The following is a 19695-nucleotide window of genomic DNA, read 5'->3' as shown; positions in this document are numbered from 1 at the left end:
GTGGGTTTTTTTTTTTTTTTTTCTTTTTTTCTTTTTCCCTCTCTCATTGCACTATGAGGCACCAGTGGGACCTTTGGGACATGAAGACACATGACTTTCTGCAGTTTTCTTTCTTTTTTTTTTTTTTTTAAGATTTTATTTATTTGACAGAGAGAGATCACAAGTAGACAGAGAGGCAGGCAGAGAGAGAGAGGGAAGCAGGCTCCCTGCTGAGCAGAGAACCCGATGAGGGACTCGATCCCAGGACTTTGGGATCATGACCTGAGCCGAAGGCAGTGGCCTAACCCACTGAGCCACCCAGGCGCCCCTGGACCATTTTCTTATGTATTTAGCCTTATATCTTCCTTCTTATATTCTGGAAGATTTTTTTTTCACTTTATATTCAACTTTGTCTTTTATTTTTTTAAAAATGTCACCAAGTTATATTTTTAATTTCTAAGCAACAGCCCTTTCTTAGTGTTTGATTGTCCTTTTTTCTTTGATGCTTATTACAAATGCATTATCTTGGGGCACCTGGGTGCCTCAGTTGGTTAAACGGCTTCCTTTAGCTCAGGTCATGATTTCAGGGCCCTGGGATCGATTCTGGAGCCAGGCTCCTTGCCCAGCAGGGACTCTACTCTCTCTCTAATAAATAAATAAAAATTAAAAACAACAACAACAACAACAAACAGCACAACAAAACAAAACAAATGCATTATCTTCCAGAAACACTCTTCTGAGTATACCCTTTAGAATTTTATTACATTATCTTTTGTATCTGAATTTTCCTTCTCTTCTGAGTATACCCTTTAGAATTTTATTATATTATATTTTGTATCTGAATTTTCCTTCTTTTCTGAGTATACCCTTTAGAATTTTATTACATTATCTTTTGTATCTGAATTTTCCCTTCTCTTCTTCTGTCTTTTGTTCTGTTTTCCTATCCTGGTTTTTCTATTTTGTGCTGTTGATTTTCCTTATATGTCTGGTGATCCTTCACTACCTAACATAGTTAAGAATAAAGGACTGGAGCGAATGTTATAGGTAGTTGGCATAGGTTTTCTCTTCTGGGGTGTAGGTTGGTCTAGGTCTTTTTTCCCAATAGACTTTCCCTTCAGCAGTTGCTTTGATATATGGACACGCCTCATTAACTGCAGACTTGCTTTTAGGGTATGTAAGTAGGATCCAGCTGTTTCACTGGGGCTACCACAGTTGCCCTCCCCAATGCTATTTTTTCACTTTTGAGGATGACTGGGGCAAGTAGTGAGCAGAGCTTGACCAACATAACTATGAAGTAGATTAACTTTCAAGTTATTCTCCAATTTTCAGCCTACTTCTCACTTTCTCCTTCTGCACAGTCAGCTTTGAACTAGTGGCCTTTTTCCGGTTCTCTCAGAAAGACTGGCTTTTACCTGTCACTTTCTTATAACATATACATGTTCTAAACTGTGGCTTCTGCTCAATTCATTCTTTCATACACTTCCCATCCACTTTTAGTCTTTCAGAAATGTGTCAAAATAATCTCATTTGCTAATGACTCTCTTCCTAGATCATAATCTTCACTGATATGAGTTTATTAATTTTTTTATTTCCTTGTTGTCAGTGAAAGAAGGTGAGTCTCTAGTCTTGAACTAGGAGCATCTGTCTCTCTCTCTATTAGGTCATTTCCCCTAAACTACTCCTGCTATGGACTTCAGTGGCCTCTAGGTTAATAACTCCAGTGTACTTTTCTTCTTTGTGTTTCTAGGTCTTACAGTAGTATTGTATGTGGTTAACCACTCCCTTTTGGTTTCCTTCATACCACGTTCTTGTAATATTTCTCTAACCATTCTGGCTGCCCCACTTCAGTCTGCTTTGCTAACTTCTCCTCTTTATGCCGCTCTGCATGTTGATTTTCTCATGTGTCGGTATTGGTTTCTTTTCTCGTTCAATTTTTTTTTCTCGAAATAATCTCAGCCATTCTCATTGCTCCCAATACTGTCTATATGCCAGTGACTTTCAGTTTTGTATCTTCACCTAGATGAGTCTTAAGTTTCTGACCCATGAGCCCATTTGCCTGAGGGAATATTTGGATAAATCATCAGGTACTTAAACTTATCCTGTTCAAAGTGAAATTCTTGATAGCTTCCCTTCCCCCAAATCTGTTCTTATCTTCTCCATCTCTGTAAATCGTATCACTGCCCACTCAGTTGCACATGCCATCTTGATCTATGTATTTCCCTTACTCCCCACTTCCAGTTCATCACTCTTAGTTCTTTTACCAAAATATTTCTCAAGTATACCTACTTCTCTCCATCTCTATAGCCAACATACCCTCGTTGGAGCTATCATCATCTTTCTCCTAAACTACCACAATGGCTTACTGGTCTCCCTACTTCCATTCTTGGATCTTCCAATTAACACAGCATTTAAGAAATATAAATTGAGTCATTGTCAAACCTTCTCCATATTTCATTGATCTTGTATTAAACTACAAAATTCCAAACATGGCTTGAGTGAGAAATATTTCTGTACACCTCTCCAAACTCATATTTTTCCCGTTCTCCCTTGTTACTGTATTACACTAAATTGGCCTCATTTCTTTGCTCTTTCCTATTTTGGGGCATTCACATATGTTGTTCTCTCTGCCTGTACTGTTCTTTGCTCTGCTTTCTGCCACATATGTAATCATTTTTAAATTTTACTTCTTCAGAGACGCCTTTCCTATCTTCAGTTTACAGTAGGTATTTATACTCCCTACACCCCCAGTATTCCCTGATACGAGTTAATACATGTATTAAAATGTGAACTTGGCAGACTTTTTTTTTTTACAAGGATACTGATAGAGCCTTAAGGAATATAAAAGTCTCTGTATTTGATTGTTTGAGGTGGCATTGGTGGTATATTCCCTGCTAAAATAATTTAGGCATTCAGAAACCAGACCCTTCTCTTGAAATACATTTCTAACTACCATGATGAGTAATGAGATGATTGTAGAGCCAGTCTGTGGCTAAATGATGCATGTTTATTCTGTTTTAATTTTATCTACAGTATTGAGGAGGACTGTTCAAACTCGTCCTGCTCCACGAATTCCTCCAACTGTGGAAATAATTGAGAAGGAACAAAATTGGGAAAAGACGGCCTTCCCTACTGACACAGACAATCAGAATTCAAGTGAAGAGAGTCGTCTCTTCACTCAGAGATGGAGGGTATCTCACATGGGGGAAGATCTGGAGAACAAAGCCCAGGCTCCTTTTGTTAACCTCTCACAGCCCTTCTGTAGCTCCCATTCAAACACTCAGCAGGCCAGAATCCTCGAGTTCTCAGAAGAGACCCCAGTACTGGGAGATGGGCAGCAGCTTAGAACAAATGAAGCATTAATACAAAGAAAAGACATCATAGAACGAATTGCTGAGTTGACCCTGCAGAATTCAGCTATCAAGGCACATCTGAATAATATTATTGGGCCAGGAGGAGAGCAAGGGGATGGAGTTCGGGAATTAAACAAACAAGAGACAAGTCATGTGAGCAACATGACGGCAGTGAGTACCAGTTATTTAAGTACTTTGCTGGAACAAAGCATTCCTGGATATCTTTAAGGCTGCTATTAGAAGGCTTATGCTTTGTCATGTCCTCATCACAAGAAAAAGAAAAGTTATTTAACAGTTTATTTAACACATACAGTAAAAGAGAACAGCATAAAATAGAAAATGATGAAAATGAATGAGGAAAATAAGACAAAGGTAAAATGTGTAGAAAAGCTGAAATTAAGCTGCAAATGAAGTTATAAATATAAAATGCAAAATTAGTTTGAGTTTGAAAGCCTGCTATACAGCTACATTTTAATTGAAAGCATTTTTACTCTCATAGGGCTCATACAAGAGAATTATGTGTAGCTGGGCCTTAATTCATGAGGAGTTAATTTTTTAGGACACACAAATGCATTTTCCTGTAGAAATGATGTTTTAAAGGATTATTAAAGTGAGACTTTAATGTATATATGAATCATCTGGAGATCTTGATAAAATGCAGTTTCTGATTGAGCAGTTCTGAGATAGTACTTGTGCATTTTTGACAAGTTCTCAGATGGTACTGGCCTGAGGATTATGCTTTGAATAGAAAAGTCTGCCTATTACAGTGAAGAAATTTTATGGGCTAACCAGGTAACTTAAATCTTCATTTTCTTGTTCATGGGGAGAAAAGGGATTCTAAATTCCAGCTAGAGACTGTTTATAACATGATCTTAGGCTGGTCCCAGTGACGGGAGACACTTCCTTTTACCACTTTGTGAGCCACAGTGGCTCCTGTCAGGGTTCTGATAGCAGATGGAACAGTCTTTTAGCAGTGGGAAGGAGCTGGGCAGCTTTATGGATTAAGGATTCCAGAGGTGATTGTTTCTATAAAGGCCTTTACCAGTGATAGATTGAGGGCTTCCATGAGGAAGTTTAGGAGGGGATGGGGTGGGGTTAAGGGCCACCTCTGTCAGCACAGAGTCACGGGAAATAAGGGCAGTATGAGTGTGGAGTCACAGAGTAATAGTCAGAGGGGACTGGCAATCTTTTACCAGGGAGAAGTATTAGGAGCGGGTAGCTGCTCTCGGTCTAGATGTGTATAAGTACAGATTGCCTTAATTTTGAGTCATTGGAGGTATTTCTGCATTTGCAGAATTTTGACAATTATTTGAAGCAGGTAACTAGCTCTTGGTTTTAAAAAGGCAACAGAGTTGAAAATTGAGCCTGCCTGCTTTTCTAATTAGTATACAGATCAGGCTAGTGAGGATAATCTGTTATTGTCTTCACCACTCTCTTTGTCATAATCCGAATTTCAGAGTGATCTTTAATTTCAAATGTTTTGTTTATCTCTCTTTTTTAAAATTAACGAGTGTATGTTACAAATTAGTGATTTCTATTAGGAATTTTTTTTTTCCTCAAAGAGATGCATTTAACTAAATGAAATAATCAAGAATGACACATGTATTCATTTCAGGAATTTTCATATTAAATTTACGTTATATTCCTTGGGTGGCTTTTTTACTCTACCTTTCATATTCTTTTCTAGTCACCACATTTCTCAAATTAGATATCTGAGGCCAAACATGGCTTGGGGTGGCTGACCCCTGGTCAAGAAGAGTGATAAGATTCCTAGAAATCTTGGCCAAATAACTTGGTACATGTATGACGATTGGGATGGTAGAAGCATCTCTCGAGGATAACAGATCCTCTTTTCTATACTGAGATTCCCACCACAGATCTATAATTAGTAGACCTGTTACTTAGAAGTCAGGTCACTAGCAGGACTGTCTTTGCTCATGGGACCTTTTGTGTACCTCAACAAACATGAAGAGATGAAGGGAAGCTTTGTTCCACAGACGTTCTCCATGGACAGTGGGACTAGAGGGATTATGTGGTGCCAGTATCAGAAGGATTGGTATCCCTTTCCTTTAGCCCTAATCTTTCAATTAAATGACTTTTATTCTTTGCCTACTATTCAAGTTTACATATAGTGAGGGCCGTGAATACTAACTAGCTGGTTCTTAGTGGAAGAGCTCAGTTTTACAAAAAGTTAAAATTGTTTGGATTGTTTTTAATGTGGAATTTGTGCCTTTTTTTTTTTTTTTTTTTAAAGACCTTTCCAGCAACACAACCTCTAACATCAAGTAGCATGGAGGAGCGGATTGCAGAATTGAATCGGCAGAGTATGGAGGCTCGTGGAAAACTCTTGCAGTTAATAGAGCAGCAGAAACTTATTGGTCTGAATCTTTCCTCTCCACCAGTATCACCCATTCCATCAACTCTCGGAGCATGGACTGGTTGGTCACAAATTCATGATTTAAAAGCCAGACACATGAGAGTTTTTACTTTCTTGATTTTGCAAGTATATATTGAGCTGAAAGAAATCTCAAAGCATATATTTCAATGTCTTCAATTTCACATTGAAAGAAACAGACCTAAGTCTCAGAATAAGTGACAGAAATAAGACTAGAAGGCCACTCTCGTAGAAAGCTGTACCATGGTACCTGCAGTTAATCTTTGGTGTCTAAATTCTTAAGTTGCCTGATGTGTAAATGGGATTCATTATAGTGTATGATTCACTTAGGACCTATGCAGTGGCTAAGTATAAAACATTAGCATCAAAATGATAATTTAGAATTTAAACAAATTACAAGTTATTTTATTAAAACCAATTAAAACATTTTTATTTGTAAATTAAACTTCCCATTCTGTTATTTTATTTAGGAGTGTGATAAACTAGAGAGGCTTCTGAATAATAGGCTAGTGACTGAAAAATTAGTTGTCATAATATTTACAAACAAAAAAGTATGGATGAAATGAAGTAGATCTTAAGTTGTTCTTTGGCAAAAATTGAATTACTAAGACACTCAAGGGATAGATCTGTATGAAGGCTATAGAGAGACTAATTTTGGCCCCGTATAAAAGAAGGTTCTAATTGTGAGGGATAGAAAATAATTATATCCTAAGTAGTATGTTCTCTGAGGTGTTTTAGAGGGATTCATCTGTCCGGAGGCTGGTTGAAGTAGGCTATCTTTAAGGTATCTGCCAATAAGACTTAAATTTTTTTTAATTCCAGTATAGTTAACATAGAGTGTTATATTAGTTTCAGGTGTATGATACAGTGATCCAACAATTCTGTACGTTACTCAGTGATTACTTAGTGTGCTCTTAATCGCCTTTACCGGTTTTACCCATCCTCCCCACTCACCTCCCTTATAAGACTTTTTCTCTCAGCTACAAATCATTTCTTTTTTGAAACTCCAGACCTAGAAAGCAGACTCTTGAAAATTACTGGAAAATGACAGATAATGCATTTCCCCAGGGTCTTTTCTCTTTGCTTATTCTAGCTTCTTCATAGTTGTTCTTCATAGTCATGAAGTGTAGAGGCAACTTCTGATTAAATCACTTGATACGTTTGAACATCTACTACCTGCCACCCTGCTCTGGGCCTTTGGAAAACTGCTTCAAACAGGACAAATCCCTGCCCAGCATTACGAGATAATGTCTTTGCGCTAAGTGCAATGAAGAAGAATAAGCCAAATTACTCTTAAGAATAATTTTGTAATACATTAGACATCTTCTGTTTCAATTGTTCTTTAAGTTTAAAAGTACTTTGTTTCTATTATCTTAATTAGTTCTCAACACACCCTGAAAATATACAGAGCTGGTCTTAAAGCTTTTTGATACATAAAAAAACTGAGGGAAAAGAAGTGATTTGTCTGAAGTTCTAAAGCAAATTGGTAAATTTGCAAACTGCATTCTTTTTTTTTTTTTTTTAAAGATTTTATTTATTTATTTATTTGACAGAGAGAGAGATTACAAGTAGGCAGTGAGGCAGGCAGAGAGAGAGGGGGAAGCAGGCTCCCAGCTGAGCAGAGAGCCCGATTCGGGGCTTGATCCCAGGATCCTGAGATCATGAGCTGAGTCAGAGACAGAGGCTTAACCCACTGAGCCACCCAGGTGCCCCTAAATGGAGTTCTTTTCATTCCAGTGGTTATATCTCCAAAATACTCTTTTTGGAGTATTCCTTTTTAAAAGTAAAATATTCCTTTTTAAAAGTAAAGATACTCCTTTTCAAATATATTCCTTTTTAAAAGTAAAATTTTTGGTTTCATGGGTATCTTTATGCACTGTGATGATAAAGATATAAATAATCATATGCCATGCAAAACCTCTTTTGTTTTCTAGGGTAATGGAGGAATATGTCGTACAATTAAATATGATTTCATTACCCAATAAAGCTCTTAAGTACTGATTCCTAGGAACCTCTGTGAAACTGCCCAGGATAGACATTAAGTCTTTCATTAGTAGATAGTAAATATTTGTTAAGTGATAATCTACTTGTGAAATATTGAAGATGAATACAATTATACTTGCCATTGGCTATATGAGCTCTTCAGCCAACTTTCCCCTCCTAAGCCAATGCCTTCAGGAATCTAATAATGTAATAGATTTAGAGGATTTAAAGTTTTATTGAATGACTTCAGAAATTTTCCTTTTTCTTTTTAATTTTTTTGAAAATTTTAGATAAGTTCTTTGTGACAAAAATCTTAAGATTTTTAGGGCTAGCTCTTAATTTCTGTTTTTCACTTCCAGATCTGACATGATACCACTTGTCTGAAGATTCTGGCTTTCTATGAACTGGCATGCTACTGAATTGACACTAGTAACTAAAGTTTCTTGTCTCACAGTTCATTTTGAGAAACAAACAAACAAAAAATCCTTCAAAGGTGTCTGTGGGCCATAATGAAAATATAGAAAGAACCTCCAAATTTGTAATGTGCAATTTGCAGTAAGATAGAAATCAAGTTAAATTTTTATTTTATTTTAATGAAAGATAATGAAACTAATATTTATTTTTATATTTTAGAAGGAGGAAAGAGGACAATTGAAGTATCTATTCCAGGAGCTGAAGCCCCAGAAAGCTCAAAATGCAGTACTGTCTCTCCTACCAGTGGGATAAATCCCAGAAGGTAGGGTTATAATATGAACAGTTACTTTAAAAAATGAAAAAATGTGGTTTTTCATTCTATGTGTGAAAAAAGAAAGTGCATAGTATCTAACTTAGGTTCAGACAGACTCACTTGTGTAGAGAAAATAAAGCAATTAGAGAGAAGAATTTCTGGGGAAAAGAAGAGGAGTGAGGAATAGGCCTTAAGTAGAACAGTGTGGGTTGTCTGTTGAGAACAAAAATAGGATAATAGCACATATATAGAGCACTTTATAGGTTATAAAATTAGGAGATAACCTCTGACAGACAGGGTGGGTAAAGTGACCAGTAGCATTTTTCTCCTTTATAATAAACTGAAGCTCATTGAGCTACTTGAGTGTTTTGCTTAGATGGGTCACATGGTTGGTAAAAGGTGGCACTGAGGGTGGACCTGGCTCTTCTGTCTCCACTCTCTGTGCTTACCGCGACACTGTGCTGCTGTTCCAGGGCTCCTTACTCTTCCAGCCTTACCCTGCCCTTGCACATGCATCTTTCCCCTTTAATGTTCAGAATGTTACAGCATGATACTTGATGGTGGAAATTGTCCTTATATACTCGTCAAAACCCATAGAATGTATAACAAAAGGGTGAGCCCTGATGCAAGCCATGGATTTAATGAATACTGTATCAATATTATCTCATCAGTTGTGATAAATGTAGTAACCTGATGCAAAATGTTAATAATAGGGGAAACTGGGGGGGAAATGAGAGCTATATTGGAGCTCTCTGTACTTTACATTCGGTCCTTTTGTAAACCTAAAACTGCCCTAAAAATGGAAGTCTATTAATTAAAAGCAAACAAACAAACAACTTAGGGTGATTAAAATATGTTAGAAATAATTACCTCATTTAGACTTAACTCAGCCATTGCCAGTACTGAGATTTGTCAGTCTTATATAATTTGTGAAGGTTAATGATGATAGATCACACTCTCACTCTCTTTTATTTCGCATAAATAGATCTTCAGGGGCTACTAGTAATTCTTGTTCTCCATTAAATGCCACCTCAGGAAGTGGGCGATTCACACCTGTTAATCCAAGAACAAAGGTATGTGATAAAATGTAATTGTGAAATTTGTGTAGGGGTCAGGGAAGGTGGCTGATTTAGTGATTTCCATTTTTTTTTTTTAAAGATTTTATTTATTTATTTGACAGAGAGAGACCAAGCAGGCAGAGAGGCAGTCAGAGAGAGAGAGAGGAGGAAGCAGGCTTCCTGCCAAGCAGAGAGCCTGATGTGGGGCTCTATCCCAGGACCCTGAGATCATGACCTGAGCCAAAGGCAGAGGCTTAACCCACTGAGCCACCCAGGCGCCCCTAGTGATTTCCATTCTTAATTGGTCTTGCTATCCTACAGGTGACATAAAATTCTGAGAAGAAAAGAATTCCTAATTCACCTTTACTAGAAAAAAACCATTAAGCCATATAGTTTCTTTTGTATTCTAGGGTAGCTAAGGAATAAGGTAAAATTCAATAGGATTTCAACATACACTGGAAATCACTGGTTTCAGACAAAGCATTCCAGTAATGTGACAGGACATACAGGCGTGCCTTGAAGTCCCTTGGTGCTTGCTTTGGCTGTGTGGGATTGGGATATTCTGGGCCCTGGGGTCACTTTTCTTGTCACTTTACCCTAGTGTGCTGTATTTGAGTGTGCCACTGGTTAGAGAATTTGTGGTTAATCAGTGTCATACATCTTCTGATTTGCTGTAGATTGGATTAAGTAGTGAGTGCTTCAGTAAATATTGAGTATTTATAAACCAGATTGTTATTCTCAAATATCCCAATTGTCTAGCACTACAAGATTTATTCTTTGCTGTTTCTTATATCCTAAAAAAGTTTTTAAAATAAAGATTTACTTATTTATTTAAAAGAGAGAGAGCACATGTGTGTGCACACATAAGAGAGGTAGAGGCAGAGGGAGAGGAGAGAGAACTTCAGGCAGATTCTCTGCTGAGTGTGGAGCCCAGCATGGGGCTCCATCCCACAACCCTGAGATCATGACCTGAACCAAAATCAAGACTCGGACCCTTAACCAACTGAGCCACCCAGGTGCCCCTAAAAAAGTTTTAAAGTAGACTGTTTTATATAATTTGCCCTTAATCTCTGGAATTTAGTAACAAATTTAATTCATTAAGATCAAATAACTTTGCTATTTTAAAAATTTGTACCTATAGTTTGTATAAGATACATTCATCTTTTATTTAAAACTTAGGTTTCCTCAATCAATCAGGGGATCTGTTGACCAGCGGAATCAGTTATTTGGGAGTGGCTCTGTTAGGAAATAAAAATTGCTAGTAGCAGTTTAATTTTCAGTATCCTGTGATGATCCTTCAATTCTATGTACTTGGTCTAAATAATTATAAACCTTGACTGGGCTCATGTTTCTGATTACTTTCTAAATCCATCTTGCATCTTTGTTCAACAGACGGAAAAACAGAATGAAGAAGGCTGGTTTGCTCTTTCTACCCACGTGTCATAAGTGAAGTTCGTTGTATAGAATTTGTTTTCAGCAGTATATTCTTGAACTCCCACTCCCTTTCTTTCCCTGTTTCTGCATTCAGCTTTTCTTGTCCTTTTAGGTAAAACCTACAAAGATCTTGTAACTTAGTACTTACGGAACAAAGAATAAAGCAATTATTTAAATCTTGGATCTTTTCAAATAGATTTCCAACAACTAACTAATGTACAACCTTCTGTGAATTAAATTTTGATTATAGGGAAATTGAAGTTTTATATTCTCATAATTTCATAAGTATTATAAGGTTTTGCTGAGTAATGCATTTTGCCTTATCATCTTTATTCAGGTTTTCTTTTTTTGTCTAGTATATCTTAAGTGATGTATTTCTTTTATTTTTTCCTAAAGAGCTAAGTTGCTTTGTATATAACTTATAATAAAATGGCTCTGGGTGATTAAAGTCTGACTTTCAGAAAAATTAAGCCCTCCCTTTGATTTCTTTTTGGGTACGAAGTTACTGTTGTCCATGGCTTTTTCTGTCAAGTGGAATGTACAGCTTTAAAAAGTAGGTGTGGGGCATTTATTCACATTTGTTTATGCAGCTAAGAGTGGATGTATATATTATAAAATTCTTGGATAGGCTTTGAATGTGAAAATGTCATCAATAATTGTAATGTACATCAAATAAATAATGATCATAGAGCTTGTGTCTAAATGCAGTGACATTGATTTATTGGTATATTTAGTGTTTGAAACAGAAATGAGTACAAAAGTTTGCTATCAACTTTCCCAGCCCTGAATCTACAACACATTCAAGATTGTTTTCTCCAAAGCACCTGTTTGGCTCTCAGACACTGCCTTTTATTTTAAACTTCCTTTAAAAATTACCTCTGTTCTTTCACTGTGGGATGGGAATTCTCAACCTGGTGTAGTGGGAGTAGGGCACTGGAAACACTTTGAAACTACTTGGGGAACTTTCTCAGACAACACTGTCCCTCCTGAGTTATTCGTATTCTTTGAAGTGTCAAATACAACTTTCATTTGGGCCTCTTCATTGTGGTGGCAAAAATATAATTCTTCCCTGTGTATCATTGATGTTATTTACATGAAGTCATCTGTATTCATTTGCATTATTGCAGGTTCTTCCATCTGTAATGTACTTTTTAAAAACTTGGTGTTTAATAAATACTAGCCCTGCCCGGAATATAAAGCCATTTAATACCATTCCTAATATTGAAATGTCAAGTTTTCTTCTTGGTCTGTGAATGCATTGTTTTTTGTTTTTTGTTTTTTTAATTTTTGAAGTTTTTATTTAAATTCCAGTTAGTTAACATGCAATGTAGTATAAGTTTCAGGTGTACAATATAGTGATTCAACACTTCCATACATTACCTGGTGCTCATCACAAGTGCCCTCCCCAATCCCCATCACCCATTTCACCCATTCCCCCTACCCACCTCCCGCTGGTAACCATCAGTTTGTTCACTATAGTTAATGGTCTGTTTCTTGGTGTGCCTCTCTGTCTCTTTTTCTTTTTCCCCTTTGCTCATTTGTTTCTTAAATTACACATATAAGTGAGATCATAAGGTATTTGTCTTTCTCTGACCGACTGACTTCTCTTAGCACACTGTTCTCTAGTTCTATCCACATTGTTGCAAATGGCAAGATTTCATGTGAATGTATTCTTTTTTTTTTTATGTGAATATATTCTTTGGACTTAATTTCTCTTAATGTTCCTCAACTGGTTGGCTGTTTACTTTTCCCCCTTTTATTCCTTTAAACTTCAAAAGCCATGGATCTCGACTTTGGGAGCATGGAAAAAAGACCAAACCAGCTACCTGGGAAGTGAGCCGTTGGCATGACATTTATCTATCTGTCTATCTGTCCACCTGAGAGCGCATGTGTGAGAGCACAAGCAGGGGAAGCAGCACGCAGGGGGAGAAGCAGGCTCCCCATTGAGCAGGGAGCTGGACACAGGACTCAGTCCCAGGACCCTGGGATCATTACCTGGGCTGAAGCAAGACGCTTACCCAGCTGACCCACTTAGATATCCCTTGACATGACATTTTTTAATAAAGCTGCTTAAGGTGATTTAATGTGTAGCCAAAGTTGAGAACTAGTGCTCATTGGGAATCTGTGGAACTGACATTTAAGTATCCATCCTGCTAATAATTGTTTTAATTGATAAACTTCAAAAGTAGGTTTAAAAAAATTCCCAAGAATAATAGATAACAGGGAAAAGAGCTTGCTCTCTTGGGCTTTCTAAAGCAGTGCTTCTCAGCTTTGGTTGCCATTAGGGTCATATAGGGACCTTCTAAAATTCCCAATGGCCAAGTCTCACTCCAGACTAGTTAACTTAGACCTCGGAGTAGGACAGAAACAACATTTTAAGAAACCTCCTCAGATGATTCCAGTGTATAGCCAAGCTTGGGAAACATTATGAAGATATTTATTACCCCCAAATCATAAATTGGTGCATATTTGGTTTTAAGTAACACTACTTTGGGCCCTCTATCAGCTCTCAGAGCTGGCTGCACCAGTGGGTTTCAAAGTATGGCCCTGCAGTGTCAGGATCACCCGGGTACTTGTTAGAAGTGAAAATTCATGGGCCATGCCCTAGACCCATTGATCAGAAAATGTCTGTTTTAATAGGCCCCTCATGTGATTCTGATGCATGCTTCAGTTTGGGAACCATTGATCTTAGCATCACAGAGGGGTGAACTCTGCTATATTTGATGATGTACTACATTTGTATTCACTTTGTAGTCCAAACCCAGATCACTTCTATTTCTTGTGTTAGGACTCAAGTTTTTGGCTAACATAGGACTTCTCCAAAATGCCCCAGGGGTGCCTGGGTGGCTCAGTCCATTCTGCTTTGGCTCAGGTCATGATCCCACGGTCCTGAGATGAAGGCCCAGGCTCCCTGCTCAGCAGGAGCCTGCTTCTCCCTGTCCCTTTGCCCCACTCTGCTTGTAAGCACACTCTCTCTCAAATAAATAAAATATTAAAAAAAAAAAAAAAGCCCCAGAAAGCTGCTATATCACTTGCTAAACTTTAATAAGATTTGCAGTTTTCCATATTACAGCTTGGGAGAGAAACAAGATAATCAAATCCATAGTTAATGATACAATCATTCCTATGCTGAATAGTGAGATCATTTTAAGTCAGCAGAATTTAATAATAATTCATTGTTTCATAAGTGCCAGGCGCTGTTTTAGCCACTTTTCATGATTTTAAGATACCTTTATGAGGTAGATACTATTACTCCTTTTGCAGATAAAGAAACTGAAGTACCAGGAGGGGTAAGTACCCTCTCAAAGTCACACAACTTAGGCGTGGGGGCCCTGGGATGGGACATAAGAAGTCTTTGTACAAAGCCTACACTATGCTGCCATCTTACAGTGACTATGGTCTGCAAGTACAAAATCATAACAACAATAATAATTATACTATCTTTATTGAGCCATAACTATGGCTATCTCATTAAAATCTCCAGTAAAACTGAGTTAGACATGTTTGAATGCCACCCACCTCCCCTTTACAGATGAGAAAATTAAGCCCTGGAGATGAAGTAAGTACGTTGTCTAATGCCAGGGTGTATGAGGTAAAGCCAGGGCTTGAAACTCTTATATTTTTAGATAGTGAACACTAATCAGGGGAGAGGGTCTCAAGGGAGAAGGAGAGAGAGAATCTTAATCAGGCTCCATGTCAGCACAGAGCCCAATGCAGGGCTCAATCCCACAACCCTGAGATCATGACTTGAGCCAAAATCAAGAGTCAGAAGCTAAACTGAGTCACCCAGGCACCACCCCCCCTTTAAAAAAAAAAAAAGATTTTATTTAACAGAGAGAGAGGCAGGCAGAGACAGAGGGGGAAGCAGGCTCCCTGCTGAGCAGAGAGCCCACTGCAGGGCTCCATCCCAGGACCCTGAGATCATGACCTGAGCTGGAGGCAGAGGCTTATCCATTGAGCCACCCAGGTGCCCTGGCACTCCTCTTTTTAAAATACAATCATTGGACTCCTCCTAACTTACAAGAAAGAGTTAATCCAGCACAGCGGCTAAGTCTGCAAGTATTGCCATCACAAAGCTTGGATGCAAATGCCAACTCTGCCACTTGGGCTGTGTCCCTGAGTACATTATCTTATTTTTCCATTTGATAGTCAGACATGATATATCTTATAGGGTTGTGAGGAGTAAGAGAGGTGAGTATATGTAAATATGTTAAGGACGGGACCTGACTCATAATAAGCATTCCGTAATGATGATTGCCAGTTTTTTGGTGCATAAATAAATACACTATTTCCTTGTGTTTCCAGATTTTTATTTTATTTATTTATTTTTTTTTTTAAAGATTTTATTTATTAATTTGACAGAGAGAAATCACAAGTAGACAGAGAGAGAGAGAGAGGGAAGCAGGCTCTCTGCTGAGCAGAGAGCCCGATGCGGGACTCGATCCCAGAACTCTGAGATCATGACCTGAGCCGAAGGCAGCGGCTTAACCCACTGAGCCACCCAGGCGCCCCTGTTTCCAGATTTTTAAAGATACTATGTAGTGAATTCTTTGTGGTTTTCTCAAATTAACATTGGACTCAGTGCTTTACATTTAGAGATACTTCACCTGAAGATGTTTGGAGGTTGAAAGAAAACATGTTGAGAATATTATTTGAAAATGTAACTAACATGCTGTTTAAAAGTAAGTTTATCCTACGTTTTCTGACTTTTCAGACACCCTGGATATACCATTTGATAATTAACAGTAAAGATAATCGTTTAAATCAGGAGACTTTAGAAGTCAAGAATACTTGACTGAAGAGAACATTTCAGTACTACCAACAAATGCATGGAATAAAGTTTTTGGAAAATTGTGTAACATGGAAACCAATAAATACAAAATAGAACACAGCCTTTTGAAAATCAACTTTATTGAGAAATAATGTATATATAATTAACTGTAAAAGATAATGTATATATAATTAACTGTAAAAGAATAATTAATTGACTTTTGGCAGCTGAAACTACCACTACAAGACACATTTCGGTCATCTCCAAAAGATTCGTCCCGTCCCTTCAGTGCATCCCTCCCTTTACTCTAGCCCTGGGCAAAAACTGATGTGCTTTTTGTCATCATAGATTTGTTTATCTAAAAGGAATCATACAATTTTGTGTCTGGCTCTTTCACTCACTATAACTGAGATTCATTCATGTTGTGTGTGTCAGTTTCCTCCTTGTTTACTTCTGAGTAGTAGTCCATTGTATGGGCATTTATCCATTTCCCTGTCAATGACCGATGCACTTCTTTCCAGTTTCTGGTTATCAAGCATAGCTGCTGTCAACGTTCATGGACCAGGCCTTGTATAGGCAGAAGTTTTTGTTTTTCTTGGATAAATACCTCGGACAAGGAATGGCCTGGTATAAGTTTAACTTTTAAAGAAACTGCCAAATGGTTTTCCAAAGTCGTTCCATTAGATTCCAACCAGCAGTCAGAGTTCCAGCTGCTGCATATCTTCCACATTGGGTTCTGGCAGTTTTAAAAATTGTACCCATTATGGCGGGTGAGGTGTATGTGCACTGTGGTGTGCATTTTGCAAAGGACTACTGTGTTTGCTGGCCACTCAGACCTCTGATAAGGTGAAGTAGTCAAAGCCCTTTGCCCATTTGAAAAATTAGGTTCTAAGTTTTTTTATTTTTGTTTTTGTTTTTTTTTCCTTATTCAGTTGTAAGAATCCACTATGCATTCTGATACAAAGTGCTTTGTCACTTACTGCAACACTGTACCCAGTGTTTTTTAAGTTCTTATTTCAAGTCCAGTTAGTTAACATACAGGACAGTGATTAGTTTCCTGTGTACCAGGTAGCCATTTTAAACCAATGTTTGGTCACCAGTGACTACTGCACCACAGAGCCGCCAAGGAGCAAACTGCGGAACCTAGAAATTCTGGGTAGGCCTCTACTTTGCGCACCCCGCAGCAGGAGACCAAAGATCCCACAACATAAGATCATTTCCGTGTAGAAGCCAACGGAGATAACAGAGGCACATAAACAGCTCAATAAAAAAGCCTCAGATGTATCTTTGCGGTGGTAGTGTGCCATCGGGGCCCCTAGGGGCCATTTTTTAAATTGCCGGGCAGGTGTCTTAAGTATTCAAAAGTCATTTCGTTTATTGATATAACATTCTTGGGATAATTATAATAGTATAAACTGGATATAAAACTAAAACGGGATAATAACCTGATAAAATGCTGCGCTTTTCTGTTCGGCTCGAACCCGAGTCACGTGCCTGGAAGAGCCAGAACCAAAGCCCAAAGCGACTGAGAGTCCCAGGGCCAACGCGGGGGATTCCCCCCTCCCCGCGCAGCCGCCTTCGGGCGGCGCATGCGCCTCACCGCCCATCCGGTTCCGCCCACCGGGAGGAGGGGCGGCGTTGCCTGGCGACCGCCGTAAACGGAGACCTGGGGCTGGCGCCGGGACCAGGAACGCGCGGCCGCGCTCGGTGCTTCGGGTAAGTTTGGAGGCCCGCAGCAGGGAAGTTGCCACAACTTCCCCCTCAGATCTGTTGGCGAGTCAAGGAGCAGTGAGCCCCACTTGGACTTCTCTCAGGCTGAGCCAGCGTTCTCCAGGCTTGCTGGGACCTAGTCCTTCATCCTTGGTACGAGTCGGTTTAACAAGCGCTGAAGTGACCGGCATTGACGGCATAGAGCTAGACGTCGTGCTTACAAAGTTGGACACGGTTCCTGCCTGCCAGGAGCTCCTAATCCGACTGGAGCGGAAGACAGCAGACCCCAGGAGTGCCAGTTAGGCGGGTCTAAGCCAGAAGCAGGGAGTCTGGTGGGAAAGTGCCTGGGTTCTGGGGTCAAGTAAACCAGATGGCCCCACACTTAGCCGTGTGACGCTTGTCAAGTTGACCCCTCTGCATTTCAGTTTCCTAATATCTAAAAAGAAAGATGATAATGCTTACTTCATGGGGTTCTTGTTACTAATTAGGATATTGCAGGTAAAGTCAGTGCAGAGTAAATGCTTGTTGCATGCAAGCAGATATAGGAGCATACAGGTACTCGGTGTGTCCCGCGCATGGTGAGTTGTCCCTCGTGGCTGCTAGGACATTGCAGGAGGAGAAGAGACTAAGGAAGGACAAGGAAGGGGGAAAGTGCAGATGAGGGACCTCTGTGCCATGCCAAGGAACCAGAGTTCTTATTCTGTGGCATGAGGAGCCGTTATAGGTTTCAAACAGGAAAAGTAGCACATGAAAGCTGTGTTTTGTAACTACAAGAGGCAGGGTAGAAATGGGCTATAGAAGCGAGAGACAAGGTGTGAGGCTGTGGTAATGGTTCAGGTGAGATGACATAACCAGATGAGGGTGGTGACACTGGGAGTAGAAGGGAGAGGATGAATTCAAAAGGCTCAATGACTGTTCACTTGGCAACGGGACATAGAAACCAACTGCATGGGTGCGCGAGAGGGAAGGGTTCAGAGTAACTGCTCTGTGTTCTCATCTGGAAATTGCGTGTAACTCATTGAGTTGTTTGGAGAAACATGTGAAACAGTATGTGCAGAATCCTTAGAACTGTGTTTGACACGTGGTAAGCATTCAAAATACATGGAGTATTACTATTCTTCGCACAGTGGTGTTTCACATTGTTAAGTAGAAACTGAGCATCTGTTTTATGTGACAGTCCCTGAGTCTTAACATGGTCAGCTCTGGCACACTGCGGAGATGGAGTGTCTGAGTTTGTGAGACTGAGGACCCTGGAATCTGGGGAATGAATCTAACTAATGTTGCATTCAGGACCATTCTGTCTGGTTTCCAGGCAACCTCCTTCTAGCAACACATGCCTTTGCACCACTATGTACTATGATTTTTTTTTTTTCCTTTATACGTCCTCAGGGTTGACTCAAAACTTGATAGTCTCCTCAGTGAGTTGGTTAACGGAATTAGCCATAGGGTGGATCAGTGGAGTTCAATCTAATAAAAGGACATTTAAGAGAGTTCACAAATAGCCTCCCAAACCTAGCTTGTTCAGTTGTATGAGATGGGGCGTGGTTGCGAACACACAAAGTGTGCCGTAGTCGTTCTGGCTGGTTACAAACTGATTATGTTGAGTCAGCATATGATAAGCCTACCACACCACCCCCAGAAGATAATGTAATATTAGGCTGCCTTAAAGCAATACACTGTTTGCAACAAGTAGAGTAACAGTTCATCTCTTTTGGAGAATTTCTGGATCCCTCAAAGAAGATACAAAATTGGGAGGGATATTCAATGCATTGGGAAGGAACTTCTTGAGCTATCAGGATGCCGAAAAGAGTTGAAACCAGGTTGGTGAGGAGTAATTGAAAGACTTGAGAGGCTATAGCTGGAAAAGAGAGGATCTAGGGAGAAAAGTAAAGTAGCTACAATTACTTGAATGGTTATAGTGCACAGGAAAACTTGTATATGTCCCCAGAAGAACAAAGGCCAAATGGATCTAAGTTGCAGGGAAGCAGATTTCAGCTTAGTATAAAATAACTAAGAACTAGAGCTGAGCATTAACAGAATGTGCTTACTCACTAACCTGAAATGTTTGAATCGAAGCCACCTGATCATCTCTTGAAGTGTTCCTTCATTTGTTCATTTACTCAAGAATGAATAAATTTATCCCTTCAATCATTTTATATACTGACTTTCTATGTGTCAGGCACTGCTCTTAAAACTCTACTGTATTGGGCGCCTGGGTGGCTCAGTGGGTTAAGCCGCTGCCTTCAGCTCAGGTCATGATCTCAGGGTCCTGGGATCGAGTCCCGCAT

The 19695-nt window shown here is 39.1% G+C and overlaps 2 protein-coding genes across 18 annotated transcripts in view; both read left to right on the top strand.

The window, feature by feature from the left end:
* SPICE1 (spindle and centriole associated protein 1) overlaps window positions 1-11616 on the top strand; it is a 65298-nt gene extending 53682 nt beyond the window's left edge. For 7 of the 8 annotated variants that reach the window (XM_045088395.1, XM_004761434.3, XM_004761433.3 and 4 more), the window contains 5 exons: window positions 3010-3500; window positions 5584-5767; window positions 8341-8443; window positions 9420-9507; window positions 10885-11616. In XM_045088395.1, coding sequence (XP_044944330.1) covers window positions 3010-3500; window positions 5584-5767; window positions 8341-8443; window positions 9420-9507; window positions 10885-10938 — 920 coding nt within the window. In that variant the 3' untranslated portion in view covers window positions 10939-11616. Of the gene's footprint in view, window positions 1-3009; window positions 3501-5583; window positions 5768-8066; window positions 8137-8340; window positions 8450-9419; window positions 9508-10884 lie in introns of those variants that run through there. The other variant, XR_006609095.1, reaches the window with a different exon arrangement.
* Window positions 11617-17319: 5703 nt separating this feature from the next.
* Window positions 17320-19695, top strand: part of CFAP44 (cilia and flagella associated protein 44) — a 152495-nt gene continuing 150119 nt past the window's right edge. For 8 of the 10 annotated variants that reach the window (XR_001180962.2, XR_006609093.1, XR_006609094.1 and 5 more), the window contains exon 1: window positions 17320-17413. The gene's annotated coding sequence lies outside the window, so the exon portion shown is untranslated. The other 2 variants (XM_045088386.1, XM_045088384.1) reach the window with 1 other exon arrangement.

Source organism: Mustela putorius, unplaced genomic scaffold, assembly GCF_011764305.1.
Source record: "Mustela putorius furo isolate JIRA1106 unplaced genomic scaffold, ASM1176430v1.1 tig00003834_pilon_pilon_pilon, whole genome shotgun sequence".
NCBI lineage: Eukaryota > Metazoa > Chordata > Mammalia > Carnivora > Mustelidae > Mustela > Mustela putorius.
The sequence above is the reverse complement of the archived record's forward strand: the minus strand, read 5'-3'. Positions and strand labels throughout refer to the sequence as shown.